General features: G+C 36.5%; 1 protein-coding gene across 1 annotated transcript; it reads right to left on the bottom strand.

Annotated features, from left to right (window-relative positions):
* Positions 1-213: 213 nt before the first annotated feature.
* On the bottom strand, positions 214-13,391 carry LOC139688238 (beta-secretase 1-like). The gene is made up of 11 exons (XM_071585694.1): positions 13,229-13,391; positions 12,910-13,127; positions 12,592-12,680; positions 12,134-12,317; positions 11,615-11,810; positions 8,400-8,590; positions 7,223-7,504; positions 4,696-4,804; positions 4,425-4,544; positions 3,888-3,962; positions 214-926 (listed from the first exon to the last, which is right to left on the bottom strand). The coding sequence occupies exons 2-11, from the start codon at positions 13,072-13,074 to the stop codon at positions 769-771; spliced, it is 1,569 nt and encodes a 522-aa protein (XP_071441795.1). The 5' UTR covers positions 13,075-13,127; positions 13,229-13,391; the 3' UTR covers positions 214-768.
* Between the last annotated feature and the right edge of the window lie 6,650 nt (positions 13,392-20,041).

Raw genomic sequence — 20,041 nt, forward strand, 5'->3', positions numbered from 1 at the left:
AACAAAATTGAGATACTTGCCCAGTATGCACAACTCCATCATGAAGATATTATTTGGCATACATGAGAGGCATGACAACGCTGTCTAAACATATATAATTCCTTGGTATCTACCACCGACTAAAAAACAACACTACATCCATCATTTTATATTGGTTATGCAAAAAGAAACTGTTAACACAAAAATACTGCACTGCAATGAGAGACATAGATATTGGGGCAAGAGGACCCATCATTTTGTGATATGATTTATTGAGCTTGAATGAAATCAGTGTTACAAGTCTCAACAAAATTAGACTAATCACTACACATTGTTACACAAAGTTTAGTACCACAGGTCAAAAGTTTTAAACACCTACACAGTAGTTAATGTAAATGAGATCATAAAGAGCACAAACTCACCTGTTTTCAATTTGGAAAAATCTTATGGAATGGATTCATTTTACACTCCCAGCTAGTGAAAACAGTGAGCCATCAAAAGAGTATAAAATATCATTGGTTTTTCACCTTTGAAAGGTGAATAACTCAAAAAATTCTCCTTCATGAAAAACTATACATCAATCATTGTGATGAGTCATTAACCTAAGAATAGTGACAGATTTAAAAATAATACAACTCTTCACAGGTAGACAAGAATCACTATGGTTACAATATCAAATTGACATTCTCAGTCTCGGCCACACATAGAAATACTTAACATTTCCACAGAATGTTACCAAATGTCTCAGACGTGATCCAGTTTCCCAGCAGGCAAGCTCTTAAAGGATAGTCATATCTCCGGTGTGACTAAATTGACAACACTAGAACTCTTTTTCTTAGAGGGAAGCAGTAAGTACAAGTACCGCAGGCGAAATGTAATCCACATCCTTTGGCATGCAAGGTACAGCATTCTCAATCCAACAGTTGTCAGAAGTGCTGCTATCATTCCTGTAAAATTAAAAACACCACCACTTTAACATTCCATCCCATGTATGCTTTTAAAAAACATACCATAAAACCACAGTCTACGAATCTAAAGGTCGGTTTGAAAGGTGAGGGTATAGCTCACCCAGAACAGTGCCCAAAAGCTTGTGGCATTCACAAAGTCAGGGTAAAAATGGACCAATAGAGCTCCTTTCCCTGAACTTGAACCTGGGAACTTCCAGGCAGTGGCCCAACACGACCCGCTGAGCTATCCCACCACAGACTAAATATTGTGCGTCTGAATACAATGCTATACGAGGGGGGGACCCAAAAGTAATGGAAATTGGGCGAAGGTGGGGGAAGTGTTTGTTCGGCCGGTCATGCATCAGGCTCATGCCACTTGCATCAGTATGCGCACCATCGTTGCTGTGACCGGATCGACCCATCTGTGAGAGTTGTTTCAGTGAAACAACTTTTTTCATTTCGGTAAAAAACATGATGGCGGATTATCAAGAGCAACGCGCTGCAGTGAAATTTTGTTTCCTGTTGGGGAAATCGGCCGCGGAAACTATTGTAATGCTCAAGACTGTTTATGGGGAAGCTAACCTAAGCAAAACCAGAGTCTACAAGTGGTTTACACGTTTTAAAAATGGTGAAATGTCCATTGAAGACCAACCCCGTTCAGCATCAAGAACTGACGAAAACATCGACAAAATCTATTCCCTCATTCGTGAAGACTGTCGCAGAACCATTGACCAACTCCGTGAGATGTCTTGAGTGTCAAGGAGTTCAATTCAGAGGATTCTAGAGCAGATCTTTGGCACACAGGCGACTGGTTCTTCCATCATGACAATACGCCGGCTCATACCGCCCTCTCCGTGATGCGGTTTTTGACAAAAAACTCATGGCGGTGCGCTGTTCACTTAAATCCACCATAACATTTGGAAGTATTGCGACTGACATTGACCTTCTCAGATGATAACAATGCCTTATTCATAATGTGTTGTGCTATGCTCACTTAGTAGAAGAAATGAGAACTGCATAAGCTCTCCTAACCACAGCACTATTCTGGTTATTTTTGGGTACCGACTTGTACACTGGAAAAGAATCTTGAAACAATACTTCAAAACAGAACACTGCAGCAACATCACCTATGCATTATCTCACCAGAATTGCCTTTTAAATGTGTGTTGTTTTGGGGTCTTGGTAGCTCTTTCATCAGCCTTTTAGCGATTATAATTTGTGGACTATTACCAATTCTTAATTTAATGATTTATATAGGTTAGTATTAAACATGATGAGAATCAGTCTTATTCCAAATCCCAAGTTAACAAAGGATTCTGACAAAATTATGACATGAGTTTTAAAATACTACTAACTCAAGAGCAAAAAAAAAGAAAAAAAAACAATATTTAAGCTTGGCAGATGTATGGAGCTCCAGTGACTATATATTTACAGTGTTAGCCTTTGGATTCATTCATTTGAGGTAACTCAACCAGGAAAGCATTTGAAGGACCTTCAAAAGAAAGATTCAAAGACCTCATAAATCATTCCTATGCTTTAATGAAGGAAAAACTGACTGAAGGCTGTTAAGAAAATATAATGACTAAATCTTTGAAATTTTCGATGGAATTTATGATTCCCCACAGTGGATTTTATTCCAAGCATCAATTGAATTTGAAGGATGACACAAAGAAAAGGCCTTCCTATTTCCCTAGCCTAGCCCCTTCCCCATTATTATGGTAAGAAGTTAACCGCACAAGGGAGGCATGGTATAAACTCATGTTACAAGTACATAAGAAAGTGCAGGAAATGCCATGACAGTCATTTTCAACGAGTCATCCGCTGATGTGCATTAAAATGCAAAAATTTTGGAAATTTTAAAATTTCAGAATGCATTAGGTTGTTTTGGCAGTTTAATTGGCTAAAGCGCTTGATTGGATATGGAGGGATCCAGGTTCAAATCCAAGCCAATGCAAGTAATTTTTACCCTTGGAAAATATGCCTTCAAGTGTCAATTTAAACACTAAATATGCTAAATCAGATGTGATTAGCAAAGAACAGTGTTCATTGACTAAAAAAAAAATTAGGAGAAAAACACCTACTGGATATGTTCTTATATTCAGGCTTATAAATTTTGTCTTTAATTAAAGTGAAATTATACCAATAACTTCAACCATTATAATTGACTAGGTCAATTGCAAACACTCAAGCCCTAGGTGAAGCATGAAAACCCATCAAAGGGGAATTAGACACACTGTCTCGGAGTCAGAAAGCAAGGAAGTTACCCAGTGGCCAGAAATATGGGAAATAATCTTGTCTTACAAAAAATGCAGCTTATTGTAGGATTCAAACAATTTGAAATTATCCACATAGTTAAATAAGCAGTACATACTAGAGTTTCAGTCCAATACCCAATCTTTTGATTATCTCATATTAGCATAAAATCCCAGACCAATAAAATAAACTGTGGAGCATGTCAAAGTGTTTCAGTACTACCGTGAATCCAATATGTCACACCTAATACATTTTATGGTAACAGGATAGCAACTAATTTTAATTAATCATATTATGCAATAAAAAATTGCATATGTACCATTTGTTATATCAGGGCACAGATGAGAGAAATTGATAATGTCCATACACTTGAATAACATTTCAATGCATGACTACACCTATTCAACACTTTTCCTTCATTCACAATTATTCTACTAATTTCTATAAAAGTTTGGAATTAATTTGATTATTCACTTCATTTTGTGTTTACTCATTAATCATTCTTGGTTAGCAGATAAGAGGCCAACTAAACCTGACCTATCTCAACACAAAAAGTGTCAGCACCAGAAGGTAGAAAATGGACAAACAATCAAGGGGATGCAAATACATGTTATCCTAATTGTTAGTAATTTTAGAAATACCTGTGAGTTATCTAAACAAGTCTAATCATTAATTTTGTAAATAACTAAATCGACTTTAAAGCATTACCTCCAAATAAATAAACACCCATGGCCACAGGATTCACTGGCTCTGATTTCACAATAGGTGCGCATGGAGTAGAATCTGTGGGGATAAAAGACATTTACTAAAAGAACTTTCATTCACCAATACTTACTTGGGTACTAGTACATTTTGAATTGAACATAGGATGGAATTGAACATCCAAGTTGCATGCAGAAAACAAGAGATTTGCCTACTTTTTTCACGGTTCATCATGATGAATCGTGCAAAAAGTGGGAAACAATCCTATGACACTAATGTAAAACTGATTTATTTTTTACTTTCAAGAGAAAATTGCATCAACTTTCATCCTTTTTCTTCTACCTTAATTAGCTTCTAATGTTTGGTTAGTTTTTTAAATCCGGTAATTCCTTTCATATGAGATGTTTTCACAATATTCTGATTTCCATTCTTAATTCTTTCATTTATAAAATTAAAAAAAAACTGGGATCATTGACCCTAACTGTCTGCAAACATCAACAACAAATGTTAGAGATAAAATAATACATAAAGGAAAAATCTCACCAAATTCCAATGGAAACGGGCCGTAAATGCGCACTTCTGGGCCACATGGTGATTCAGCAAACCCAACAACTCTTCCAGTTTGGTTGAACATTACATTGAGACCCTCCATAACAACTATGCCTGTAATTTAAGTCAGACAACATATTACTCAACAGTAGGGACATACCTTGATCAAATTGTAATAGTGAGATTTTAACAGGAAAATTAAATATCTAGTAAGATGCTCTCATATTATAACATCACAGTAAGAAAAATACAAAATATTGCGTACCCAAAACAGTTCCTGTTTCTGATGCTTCAATGGCAAACTGATAACAATTTTCATTTTGCCTAGGCAAAGGAGATGGATAGATATTTTGATTGATTTTCCGGATGTATGACTGAAAGGGAGGAGAGGTAAAAAATTAGTAATCTCAAAAGAGAGTGGCAGTACTGAAATTCAGATTAATGAAAACTTTTCCTCGCACATCTAAGAAAAGAGGAGTTGCTCCATATATTCATGGATGATGCGAATGCAACTTGATTGACAGTGCTACAGAGAAATTTTTATAGCTAACTTTTGAATTAGTAAAAATAAACTGAATCTATTGGTAAATGAATCATGAAAACTGCTCAAGAGATGACTGAATTTTCCAATGGACATAATTTCCTTAAAAAATTCCTTACTTTTAAGCAACCGGAATTTTAGGGGCTAATCAAAAACTGCAGATGAATATTATGGTTGACATACCAAGCATTACATACTATGAAAGTATAACTGTAAAAAAAAGTATAAAATGAGATAAGTCAGGAAAATCCATTCTTAAAAGGACCTGCTTTAACTTGCCTAAAAATGTAAATCATTAGCACATTAATCAAATGAATTATTTCTCAGGGAGTAAAATACCATCTGCAGAGCAACCCATAGAACTAACTCTAAAACTCACACATTTTAAGGTATTTACTACATGACCCCATTATTTATTCCTTAATACATGAGAAAACAAGAAATATTTTACTTTCAAAAGACATGTTTTTAAGAATCACATTACTTTATCAACTGACCAACTTTACTGACCTTATTTAAGTCCTACAAAAGACTTAAGCCCCTCTAGATGCTTCACCCCTTAGAGTTGAGGAAATTGTTAGCAAATCATAGACATCATACAAATTGCAACAGGGTGGATAAAAAATTGAATGTGTACCATGGCCTATGTTAAGGAGTCCATAGCATTAAAGAAATGATGAATTGGAATCTTTAAAAGTCAATTGTCTTTTGTCTAACATTGAATGAAACCTTTTTTCAATTATTTTCTTCATCTTATAGTCTCACTTCTTTCAAAGAAGGCCAAGAGGACCGTTCTGCCTATTGGGTTGAAATTCTTTTTTGTTATGATTCATGGAAAGGGAGCCTTTGATGAGCGAGGATTCAGCAAGCACCATCATAATTCCTTAGACAGTAAAATACATGTGCTAACATTTTCAGCCATGCAGTTTCCATGAAAGCAAATACATTTTAGTGAACTATGTCACAATATTACTGGTGTTGAAACACAATAAGACTCTGGATGAAAAAAATGTAATTTATAATAATGCAAACAAAAAACAATGACTCTTGGTCAGTATGAAAATTTTAACATATAATAAGTTCATGCACAGCAAATTTCTCCATCAGTACCATATTAAATATTTAGTCACCACTTCCAGATTTACATGTATTCACTGAAAATTGTGGATCATGTGGAATCCTATCTTGGATATGGACTTCGGTTCAAATGATACAGATGTTTCAGGAATAAGGTTAGAATGTGATGATTTGCTTTAGTCTTCATGGCATCATAAAACTCCAAACACCATTACTACAAGTTAAGGGGCTTATTACCACGTAACTTTTTGATCCCACTATCAATACTTTTTGCAACAGACAATGTAGCTATTTTCCCTATGGATCTTCTGGGGAGGGATCTTTGTCAGACACTATGGAAAGACAGACTTTTGAGTTTTGGACAAAATTCATTATAGTGTTCTTCTCTCCCTCACCTCTGAACCTTTACGAGAGAGAAACAATGGAATCTTCACAAAAAATGTAACAATTAGGGTCTCTAAGTAAATACTTTGATGCACTTCAGTAATGGCCTTGTAAGGTTTTAAGATGTACATGGGAACTTAATATCGTGAACACCTTTAGTTTTTCACTCTCCTGCTCTGAGTGAACAAGGTCTAACGTCTACCACTCTCACCACTTGAGGCCACCAAATTTGCTTTTGGCATCCACACTTTCTCTGAAAGAACATGCATGATGGCAAAGTAGCATTGTCTTACTATGTGTCTCTCTAACCCACTCACTCACTGAGTGAAAAGCCATGGAAAGAATGAAATACTTGTACGCATTGTAAATTGTTCCCTGATCATATGGAAAATTATGTGACTGGCATAGGTCTGGTCTACAAGCTCTCTTTCTGCCCTGCATTCAGTTGGGCAGCTTGAGTCATGATACATTGAAATGGGTTAAACACATGGAATGCCTTAAGGAAATATTTTGAAATCAATGATATCTCCGGAAGTCAAAGGTCCAGATAATTTTGACTTTCACTGTAGACATACTTTGATTAAAATACACTGAGCGGATCTAAAAAGTCACAGATGTTCCAACATCAAATACTTTTGGTCGAGAACCATTCCTAATATTAAATGATATTTTTGATTAAGTACGATCAAATTAATGAATTTTTTGCTGCAGTCGCAATTATTTTAAGTTTTTTAAGATCTGGAGAAATCCTGTGACATAAATCACAAGTACTTAGGGTTTGGGCACGTACCTTGGATGTCAGTTCTAAGTTGAAGTATGACTTAATTGGGAATGGATACTCCATCTCACTCAGGTAAAACTGGTTGGTTTTAGGATTGAATCCATTACTGAAATATGGCGTGTGGGCCAAAGAAAGGGTGAGGTTGGGGAAGCTTTCCAGCCACTGTCTCTCCTCCCACTCAGATCCTTGCTTCCAACAGATTGTCTTCTGTTGCTCCCAGAACTCCACGGTCTCACCTCTGCCTTTCTCGGACAAAATTCTTTGGAACAAATCCATTAGTTCTTGAAACACCTGTAACATGCATACCAAAGGATTTATGCACTGCATACTTCCATGATAAATGAATTACTCAACCATGATTCTTAAACCTCGAGTGAGTCACAACTCACTTTCTTAGATCTAATCTTTAAGCTCATGAAACAGGAGGCATGATAAATCAATGCTCCCGCTACAGAGCATTCGAAAATCCCATGTTAGTGCTGGTGATTATTTAAAATGTTTTCCATGTGTCAGCAGGGTGATCTATTAGCCTTTGGGCATGAGCAAAAAATGCCTAGGGCTGATTTTCCAGCCACGTTTCTTTACCCTCTGGACCTCTCGTTTCTGTTTTTCTTAAATTTATTCAGAATGAAAACATCAGAAAGGAATTATATTATATATCCTATAAGTTTAATAAGCATATTTTTTTTAAATTGGCTTCATAATATTAATAATGGGGTTTATATAGATTTCTATCCACAAATGTACATATTCATAGAATAAGCCCTCGCATATTTAAAATTCACCTGGCAATCAAGACTGGCCCTAAAAGGTTTCACAGGAAAAGTCCGTTATTTAAGCATTTTTTTAAATTTTTTTTTAAATGTGAGACTTCTTTAGCAATGAAATTTTCACTTTTTTACCAGGTATTCATGCACTTGCCATTGATTTAAACTGAGACATCATCAATAAAATTAATCACAGAAATAATTATTCTAATAATGTTCAATAATTTAAGCAGAATACTAAGTTTAAACAAAGGATATGTTCCTGTAACTCGAATGTTAGGTCTTCACTAATAAAACTACAGTCAAATAATACCAAGAAAGTTGCTTTACTTAAGGTAAGGAACAAACATCTTATGAACAGTTCATGACTATATCTATCTACTCAAAAGTGCCATGCTATTCATCAAGACATGACAAACCTTGTTTGGTAGTTTTAACTTTGTTGTCCCACTATCCACAATTGTTTTTTCATTATTGAATTCCTCGCATGGCAAATTGATTGCATTTCCCCCTAACTCCATTCCAGTGAGCAAGAGCTCATAGAAGTCATCTTTCACAATTGGGGATAGGACCCACTGTGGTACATCCGGGCCAGGCATACTGAGGGCATCTGAGAAAAAAGGAACAATTTTAACATGCACATATTGGTAAGACTTTATTTGCAAATAAAAGAGGAATCATTTCTTGCTGCATAATTCTTTGCAATTATTTTGGGTTGATTATACCAAAGAGAGCAGATTCCATGAGATTAAGTATGATGGTTTTGCACCTATTTTATAGTTTAAAAATCAATGCCACTTTATTAATTACACTGTAGCCTATCCCATATAAAACAAACCATAAACATAGTAGTCAAACCGAAGGTCGGTTTGGTAGGTGATGGTAGAGTTCACCCAGTACTAAGCCCGATGGCATGTGAAATTCATACATCAGGTTAGGGGGGCCAATTCCTTTCCCTGTGACGGTTATGGTTTCCCAGGAATACCTGGTACCCAAAAAATCATGTAGGTTGGCTGAAGCTGCTGGTGCCCCGAGAGGTTTGCCTGAGAATCGAACCCGGGCCCTCCAGTCAGTAGTCCAATGCTCTACCCCTGGACTACCAAGACCCACCAAAATTAAATATCCTTTAGCCTCACAAGTTTCATAAAATACAGGTATTGTGTAATTCTGTAAATACATTGTTGATTTATTTTGCAGGTGTCCATGACATGATGTACTGTTGCATGGCATGATGAATTATGTTAATGAAGGATTTCCTATATTTTAACCTGATGGAACCAACCACCTGGAAAGTAGGCAAGCCAGCTCAAACCAACTGCCAGTCCCAAGCCCAGGTAAATAAATAGTGTGAAATGGCACCGGGAAGGGCATTTGCCTGTAAAAAAAATCCCATGCCAAAACCAAATGGAATAATAGAAAATGGAGAAATCAAAATGGTCATAAATAAGGCCATTTCGCTTAAAAACAGCAGTAAATAGACTATGGGTCCTGGAACAAAGACAGGTTTGGCTAAAGAAATTAGTCGATCAAAATATAAAGGAGATGCGCAATATTAGATTAAGATGGTTAGCATTAAAACAATAAATGAGTGTGTGCGCTGCTGTGGGTGTAATTTTCCGTGTTGTTTTTTTGCATGTGGTATTTTTCTTTTTTACGGTTGGTGACCTAACACCCCCCGCCACACGCCCTTGCGGCGGCTTGCGGGGTATTATGTAGATGTAGATGTAGAAATGAAAGATACAGAGAGATATTGGAGATTTGATGCACAGTGAGTCAAGGATGAAAAGGAAACAAGATAAAGACCTGGTGTGAGTGGTGTAAGATACTCAATACTGGAGCAGATATTAAAGGAAGAAATAGGAGTTGGCATTATATTGGATAAGGATCTAATAAAGGAATTATGCATGGCAAAAAGAAGAAATGGCAATAATAATGACTTAATGATTACACTTTCCTATTTGATATTAATTTATTACATGAATGGTTCTGATGCACTATATCACCTTCAGGTACTAATGTAGTCAAGTGCCGTCTTATATTCATTTTCACTGGGGAAGAAGGGCAAGAAAAGATGCAGTAGAAAGGAGGCAGGGTGGACTTGTCATGAGCAGAGGAAGGTGAAAAAAGGAAAGGATTGGCATAGGGCACTGAAATACAAAATTCATAACAACTCCGGTGATTGATTTTCTGTGCACCATATCAGCAGCAGGAAGAGCATCAGGGAGTGAGGGTAGTTGTTGGTCACCATGGCCATGGGGATTAAGGTACCATGGAGGAGTGAGAAGACGAAATAGTATGGGAGAGGAACAGATGAGTGTTGCATAATCAGCTTTCATGCACTAAAGGAACTTGTGTTATCTTTGGTCATTATTAGGTTCAAATGGCACCATATAAAACCTGAAACTACGCAGGAAATGAAAATATAATGATCTATAAGCTGGAGATTGGAGGAAGCTTGGTCAAAATAGTTTGTGTGTATGATCTTCAGAATGGGAATGAGGAAGATAAGGATAGTTTTTGGGGAGGCCTTGATCAGATTTTAAGGGATACATCAAACTGCAAAAGATTGATACTAGGATGTGATATAAATAGAGATGTTGCAAGAGAAATCCAGGTAAATGAAATAAGTGGGCACAGAAGGTGGAGTTTTAGCAAAAGAAACAAAAGAGGGTGAAAAAATTATTAAGCATGCAGTTACTCTCAACCTGGAAATTATTAAACTAAGCATCTAAAAGATATAGAGACGTGTAAGTTTATTAATAGTGTAGCAGTACAACATAGACCAGTACCAGCAAATTCAATTATGAGAGTTAGAAAAAAGAAGCACCTATGCCAAATGAAGCAAAGGATAAATTGGTAGAGGCTGAAATGAGGAGGCCCAAGAAAAGAAAGAGTTCAAAGAAAATGTTCTAAGGGAAATTAATTTAGAAGTGTGTGCAAGGTTGGATGTAGAGAGCTATACCACAATGAAAATTGGAGAGGGGAGCACCAAAAGATGAGATAATATGGTGGAATAAAGAGTTCCACAGGGAAATAAAAAATAACGACAGAGCTAAAGAAAAGATTGGATTTGATACAGTTGATGCATGACCCATGGTTACAGATGGGAGCCACAGTCAAAGAATTACAAGGCATTCAACTAAATATATAAAGGATGAATTGGGAGTGATAGTACCGGATCAAAACAGGTGAGGGAATGGTTGAAAGATTATTTTATGAGGATATTAAATGAAAAAAATCACAAAAAGACATGTGAAGATGGAGAGGCATATGACGGAATGGTTCGAGGTATAAGCAAGGAAGAAGTGGAATTGGAATTGGCACAAATGCTATGACAGTAGGATCAGACTAAATCCTGGTAAGTTTGGGTAGGGATGGGATTGATGCATGTACTATGGGGTTTAATTGAAAAATTAAGGGAGTAGAAAAGTACATCAGATGGAAGGAGAAAGACCATACTTGTAATGCATAAAAGAGTTATTATTATTAATTAGTTTGATTTTTTCAACACAGCATTGTAACTACCCATTTTGGCTTTCTGCATAGAGCAAATAAAAGTTAGCCTGAGCAAAAGGGTTAAGCCAAGAAACAGGCAAACTGAAAAGCTACAATAATCATACATTATTTCACTTACCTCCAACAAAGAAGTTGCCATAATGATCAAGGTCTTCATTGTATGGTCCACAGAGCTCAAGCGAAAAGGGAAGAGGCAAGGAGCGGAAGTGATATTGACTGACATTGTGACCAGACACGTACGATACAGCTTCAAGCCAAGACAGAATGTGAGATGAAGGTCTTGATATTGATGGATAAGCCAAGCCTAAAATACCCTGCATGTCCAAAACCATTGGAAATATTTTAATTAACTCAAAGGGGAAGAAAATGCACTGATGAGGGAGCCTTAGTCATGACATTTTCACAAAATATTATTATTATTATTAGACAGCACATAGGATACCACTGTAACACAAAACATTTGATAATGAAGAACTAATTAAAATTCGTCCACTGCTAATAGGAGAAACAGTTTTTCAGGGAATCCCGGAAAAATGGCATGAATTTTCTAACAATAATATTGCCATTCATTTATTTAATATCTAAATCATCAGTCTTCAAATCAACAATGAAATTGATTCTTTAGCTAGATCCATACCTGCCACTGAGATCCATTCACATAAAAATTCCTTGAGGTGAGAATACTAGCAATGTCACATCTGACTGGGACAAGATTACGTAAAGATGGTATAGAAACCATATCACTTCCAAGTTTTCCATCCCAACACCCTTGGGTATAGGGTACACCCACATTCTCATTTTTAGTAACATATGTCCTGGATCTGTTCAGACAAAACCAACAATCTAGTTATAGAAAACAATCGAATCATGATATGCTAATATGAAATTTGCTGACAAAGTCGAAATATTCAACCAATTAGCAGTTAATTAACATAGCACAATAGGTTCATTGAAATTTTACAAACTATTGTTGCATTATTAAATATAATTACACAATATTTCAGTGGCTTCTATTTTTTACCCAAATTGAAACAGAGAAGATAAATCTTACTGATACAAAAACAACTAACATAATAAATTACAACTTTCGCGTACCTTTCACTCCTGAAATATGCATCAACAAGTGGATGTGCGGTACCTGCAACGGCAAGATTTGAGCTTCCAGTGTCGACTAGGATATTCAGCTGCAAAGAAAAGATTCACATGTTAACCTCCCAGGTAAACGTGCGCCGGAAAGAAATATATAAAAATGTTTCCGCAAATTCTGATATTCATCTGTAGGAATGCCATTGAAATAATCCGCGCGTACTACTCTATTACATATCAGCGAATATTATCTAGCGGGGACTATAAAAATTCTACATAAAATTTGAAAAAGCAATGATTACTCAAGAGACAATTGCTTATGCGTACTTTCTGCGGGGGTGTTCCAACTTCTGCTTCCACATAATATCCTTCTCCACGACGGCCTTTCAGATTGTTCACATGAATAAAACATGTTGCTACATTCAAAGAAAGTGAAATAAATCCAAATACACAAATAAAATTAAAGCGTAATCCAGTATACGTTCTTGACATTCTCTCCGAAAGGGTTCAGCCGTTTACATATTCAAAACTAAATGCAAGCCAACCTAAAACGATAAAACGTAGTAGGAATTATATTGTCGCAAATAATATAGAGGTATTATTCTGCAATAGATAGCACAACTCAACTCTAGAGACTGAAACTTACAGGTTTGCACAATTCACCGTCGCTACAGCATTTTGACTATGGGAGATAAGTCCTGAGATAATTCTAGAACCAAATTTAAACTTATAAAAAATTAAATTTTTAACTCCCAAAATGTATACACCCACGACTGCTCCCACGCACTTTTTGTTCTTCCTTAGGTAAATAATCGAAACTGTGATCGAATCGCAAGAACATCATTATCGAAAAAACTGACTCTCAGTTATTTGCAGATTATATGAGAATTTCGACAATACAATTTTACTCATGATTCACAATAACGAGCATATGCAGTTTCATTCCGAGGTAGTACTGTAAACACATAAAAGTATTACTCCACTTTAAAATTGAATAACACACATTAGTAATTTATCAGATTAGGAACGTGTACACGAGCCAAAATATTATTACTTCGGCGATGCACCACAACCGGGAGATACAAAGTTATAACTTTCGTTTTTTTTATCGTCATTCAGTTTCAAATACCTTTCAGAGTGACTCAGAACATCAGCGTCATTTATTAAATATTCACTTTAGCGACACACACATTTTACTCTCCTTCTTAGCCGTCTTTTATCTGGTATATTGATATATACCAGATAAAAGAACAACACTATTTTCGATGGAAGTCAGAAGACTACAATGCTCTATAATCTTAAGGTCTACGACAAAAATTTGAAAATATCTGCCCTTGCATTTTGATAAAAATATTCTAAAATATAAATTATTGAGAAACAATCGAATTGTTAACGCTGTGTTTTAGCCTATTCCAATTCCAAGCGCTTTAAACCGACCTTTGATTAGGTATAAAGAAGTAAAATTTTATCTTGAACGGCATTCACCGGGAAAAAAGGCCTCAGCCATAAAAAGAAAGCCCAAACTGACTTCTGGCAAGACAAAGTATTTCCCTTTCCTTGCTAAGGTATGCCGAATATGTTTAGACGTCCCTAAAGCTTTTTACCTAATTGTTAATGTTCAAATGAAGTTAGTTTTTCTGCTCGTTGGAACGCCCTCATTTTAGTCATAAATACTGTCGGAAAAGCTCACTTAAGGGACCACAGTGAATAATCCCACTTGTTCTCCCAAATTTGTACGTTATAAAATATACACAGAATGTAGAAACTAGGACTATAAATTTATGTCACACTATTTATTACAATTCAAGTATATCATACTCAAGTATATCATTCATTATAATCAAGTATTTAAATATTTCCAACTTTCTGGCCAACCAAAAATACACGAAAAGTACTCTTCGTTGACATAAAGTGCCCCTCGTTAATGTGAAATAAATTTTTCGCAAACGAAAGATAGTAACTCCAGTGCATAATACCGTAAGGCGAATGATTGCCATTAAATATTTCTTATTATATGACTCAATTTCCCTTATAAAAGCAAGAGAAAGGGCAGATTCATTTTTCAGGCATATATCGTTAATAATAGCTTTGAACTTTGTAAAATGTGATAGGCTGTCATTGGCACCGAGCGGTGACCGTGGGTAAAGATATATATCTTTGGCCGGAAGTCTACTGAAGGAGGGACTGGCCTTCACCAATGCACGTACATTGGTTTCTATCGCCAGTACGCCTTGAGGAGTAAGCACTCCGCTGCAGTCCGCAGCATGCTCTCTTAGGCCGATCACCGACCAGGGTGTTCCTCCAGGTGATCATGAATACATGAGGAAAACATCCATGTTAGTTGTTGTTAAAGGTTGATTATTTAAGCCCGCATTCCACGGTTTATAAGTCGAGGTTTACTCTCTAAATTTTTGTGGCGAACAGTTTTGTGGTCCCTTAGTGAATGGTGAGCCTGTGAAAAATTACCATCGGGGATCGTCGAATTCATCACTCCACCTCGACCCATCCATCACTTCTGTGAGGTTCAACCACTTCGCGCGTAAGGACATTTCTACTTTGTGGAAAATTAACTTTAAACTATTCCACTCGCGATTTTTAATATTCTTGGCGATGCTATTGAAGATTACTTCAATTACACAAAACTTGAAATAAAATAGTTTGCAGAGTAACAACAATTAGGGATCAACGCGATGGGAAAATTCTTTTGTGTCCACACAACCTTCTCGAAGCTTAATACAAAAAATTGTGGCAACTAAATTATGCATAAAAAGTACAATTTCAAAAAGACCCCTCTCTGTCGTTAGTTTGAAATAACGTCAAAGAATCGTTGACGTGGTATTCCGGTAGTGAAACATTTCGGATTTTTTGCCTCCTACGATGTACATTTCCGAGTGATCACGATCCCATCCTTTGATTACAACCTTCTCACATTAAAAACTTGTAGGTGCATAAGGGTATAATGCTTTGAAATGATTATTAACACTTTTTACGTTTATTCACGCTTACGAATGGTAAAGAGGCATGCCAATACCAATGAGGAGGATGTAACAAAATTAAAACATATTTGCCGCGCCAAACAACTCACTACTATATAGTATATAACATTCCGTAATTCCGTACAATTCTCTTTTCAGAATTGTAATTTTGTCTGTTCACATTTGGTTATCATCCTGCCATATTATAGAGATATTTCTTATAAAACTTACCCTAATCACTTTGGATCATTATTTTAAGAGTGAAATATCTTCACGTTGCCAATATTCCGATAACTCGTGAGTGGAAATCATAAAATTGTGTTATGAAGGAATTCAGTGGGCTTACGGCGAAGCGTTTCACTTTTTGATCGGGAGTTGTTTATACTATTGTATACTTTATTTACTTAATTCAATGGATGTTAAATCTTGAGAAATTAAATTGTCCACTCTTTGTTAACGCGGGCATCTTCATTTGGCATGTTGAGAAATTAATCTCAGGATAGAATTAATGACTTTATCCCAGTATCTTCATTCATTCTTTGCTCAAAACTGGTCAGCATCCTTGGCGATTGTCGGTGGACGAAAATATTTGAGGTCCCTATACATCGTTATCTTGTTGCTCCCGATGTGATATGTCAACCTCTAGTCACATTCTCGATAGGTCGACCTATGGCTGCGTCGTATTGAGTAGCCTAAACGACACTGAAGGCAAAACATAATATAAAACAATTGAAATAAATTTTATTTAATCATGACTATTCTTAAAATTGAATTGATTCAATACTGCTTTCGATCCTATCTCGAGTGAAATACGCTTCACTTCAGTAATATCAATTAATTTCTAGGGACTGTTTTAATGGGTTAATACCTTTAAAAAGTAACAATCGGCGAATGTGATTTTGTAACGAAACATGACATAATGACGGGGGATTAGCGTTATTCAATACAAATTTTATGACACCCGCTGACATACACATGCAAACGTGTATTTTTGACATATGTATATCGATACTGAAAGATAGGTTGTTTTAGATATTTTAATACCCTACAAGCCACCGCTAGGGTGTGTGGCATGGGGTGAATATACACCAGACTAATTTTGACCCGAATATGAGCCCTACCGCAGTCAGACAATGTTATTCTGATCCCTAACCGCGAGTGCATGTCGTGACTGCATGCTGTGGTGCTTAATATTGTCAGGTCAGGGGTCAACGGATTAGGAAAGAAAACTTTGAAATGGAAATATAAAAAGTCTAGACGAGAAAGAGACTGGAGAACCCATCGCATTAAAATTCTCTTCCCTTCTGTAAATGTGAACATGTCTTGTTTTCAGCGAAAATTTCCTTAAGCACATGTGTGTGTAAAACAAATAGGAAAAATAGTAACTTGAGAATCATCCGCGACTTCTATATATATCTCTTTCGAAACGCTGGATAAGTGCTTCCTGAATGACCCAGTGACATGCCTCGATAGCCGCGAGACAAATACTCTTAACTTTTGATGAGATTCCACGAGGATTGTATATGAATGATATTATTTCTCTTCAGTTCCGATGTTTAAGTAACTATGTTCCTATAGGTAACTAAAAAGGGAGGATAGTCAGGGAGTTTCGAAACATATCATAAACTTAGCGTTAAAACCTGATAACACAAGTCATATCATGGCTTACGTGTGTTGAACATGAATTATATTCTAAAATTTTTCTCATAAATTGAACAAATCTTTGAAAATTATTAATCAGGAGGTTTTTTAGACAATAAATGCGTGATTAAGGAATCTCGCCACCCCCCCCATAACAGCAAGTAATCCACAAGGAAAATAGGTGATCAAACATCATCTTCATTCAATGGTAAGTTTCATAACCTAGGTTTCAGCCCTCTGGATAGAGTGTCTTATAAAAAATTACGCAATCATAAGTGCAAAAAACGGAAGCTAGTTTGTGTTGGTTAAAAAGGGGTTGTCCCCTATCAAGAATTTCAATGGCATAAGAGTATGGTCATTAATAGCATAAAAAGTATTCTAATGAGAAGGTAAATATCATTTGATAGTAATAATTTCTTCAGGCAGTCCTGAGACATTGTGACAATGCAGACATCTCAAATATAATTACTCGTCATGATTGTGGCGATACTAAGACATAAACCCAGCATAATTAGCCACTATTGTATTTATTCACTTGGTATTTTTGGGAACGATGAAAAAAGTTTCTCTGCTGGTTCATGATCTTAAATTTACCAACTTATGGCCATAAAGCTATGAAACTGTAGGCGTCGGAGGAAGGCGGAGGTAGAGAGGGGAAAAAAGAATGAAGGAGGGAAACTTGTTCGAAGAGTCGGAGGCTCACATCACACCCAAACTAGGCACTTCAACTCTTTGGGGGTACAGCATACTTCCCTGAAGGCGAGCGTAGAACTGTGGAGTAAGACTGATCTTTTCGGTAAAAATATTCACTTTCGGTGGCATGGTGCGGTGGTAACAACAGACTCGTTTTTAATTCAAACCAAAATACCCCGCTTATATTGGGTAACGTCTCTAACACATTTTTGTTTTCATTTGGTTAGCGGTGTCGTCATATTCTCATATTTCTGGCATCAGGAGCCTCCTGCGAAAAAATTAAAAGGTTTGTCAGAGGAAGTTATAGCTCTCCTATCAACTCTTGAAACCAGTGCTAAATTGGGAAAACATCCTAAATTTGATGGATTCATTCAAACTGAAATTTATCCTGACACCTCGGATTTGAGTGACTATTGAGGAAGGTTTTCGGCTTACACCAAATGATTAAGTTTTTAGGCTAATAGGCTTTTAAAAAAATTTCTCTAACACCCTCTTTACCTTCCTTATCTCTCATCTTACACTCACAGTGACGAGAATTGACTAATGACCGCGTACACTGAGGAACAAAATTGCTTGAGGAAATTAAAAATTATAATTCTCTGCACCCATCTCTCCTGCCTGATTTGGATTTCTCCCAACAATCCTCATTCCTCCCTCAACCATTCCAAGAACTACATCATTTGTTTTCCGTTCCATCCATTTTATTTTCTTTATTCTTCTCCTCATTCACTTCTCATTAGCCTCCGATTTACGCTTACCTCCTTTCCTCAACGACCAAGTTTCCGAGCCATACAATACTACTCACTGCATTACAGTTTTCCCTATTCTTTTCTTTACCTTTTTATTCAGTCGCCGGTCATCAATTCACACATTATGTAAGAGCTTCTTTAGCAAACGTAATTCTTCTTCTTACACCCCTACTACTTGGACCATTTTGGTCTAAAGCAAATCCGAGAGAGGTAAGCTGTTCCACGTACTCCAGTTCATGCACTGCTATTTTAATATTTAAATTAAGTTTTCTCTTTCTTGAAAACCTTTGATTTGTTTCCCTACGCTAAACTCAACTACTTTCTATCCGCGGTCATTCCTTGTTCTAGAATCGCAATCCCTACCTCATTTCTTCACCTACTGTCGCATTCCAATCCCCCATCACTATCAAATGTTTCCCTGGAGGAGCACACCCAATCACATCCCCCAACTGATCACATACCCTGTCGACGTCTTCCTCGCAATGCTTACTTGGTGGCATATATACATGAACAATGACCAAGTTGGTCAGTTCTGTTTCTACTTACTGGTAATATTCTATTCGTCGCGTGTTCTACTTTTCGTCTGGCTCCTACTCATAACGCACATTTTACACATCCATAACACCATCACCGCATGCCTCACTCAACTGACGACGCCATTTAAGTTTTGACCTGGCATGGATGCCCCTATCTAGAGAAAATACTACCATCGCTTCCGCCAGCATGGGGAGAGATCGTTAATGTATAAATTTAAAATTATGATTGACTGTAGCTTTCTTTAACTACGAAACGCACATTTTACACATCCATAACACCATCACCGCATGCCTCACTCACCTGACGACGCCATTTAAGTTTTGAAAACTTTGCTTCAGTTATACGAACCCTATTAACTGTACGGTGCAGCTCTCTACGTCTTGTATTAACAAATAGTGCTCACGTATTTTAAGTTCAACTAAATCTTTCTATCTAATCCCCGACCTGAGAAAAAAAAATGAATGACCTTAGAACTTAGAAGCACCTCGTGCATGGAGGAAACTCCTTTTCTACTGTTTTCAGTTTGCTTTAATCAACGAGGGAGGCCTGAAAATTTTCCGACCTAACAAAGACACAAGACATTTTTTCTGAAATTTCTGAGGCCGGAAACTTTTCAGACCACCCATGTTTAATGAAGTATACATTTAATTAAAATATACTTTTCATACATTACTCGTACTACCATACTATCTTAAGTATTATAAGTGTATGTGGTTATACAATAAACAGACAAATTTGTTAAGGGATATGGGACAAAATTTCATGAAAATTCCTCACTGTGCGCCGCTATTTGAGTACAATTATTGCAACCAATGAGATGGAATTATTACTCCGGGACTATTTTCTCATCGAAATCTTTTACTA

This window comes from Hetaerina americana, unplaced genomic scaffold (assembly GCF_022747635.1).
Source record: "Hetaerina americana unplaced genomic scaffold, ioHetAmer1.1.p SCAF_2, whole genome shotgun sequence".
Classification (NCBI taxonomy): Eukaryota; Metazoa; Arthropoda; class Insecta; order Odonata; family Calopterygidae; genus Hetaerina; species Hetaerina americana.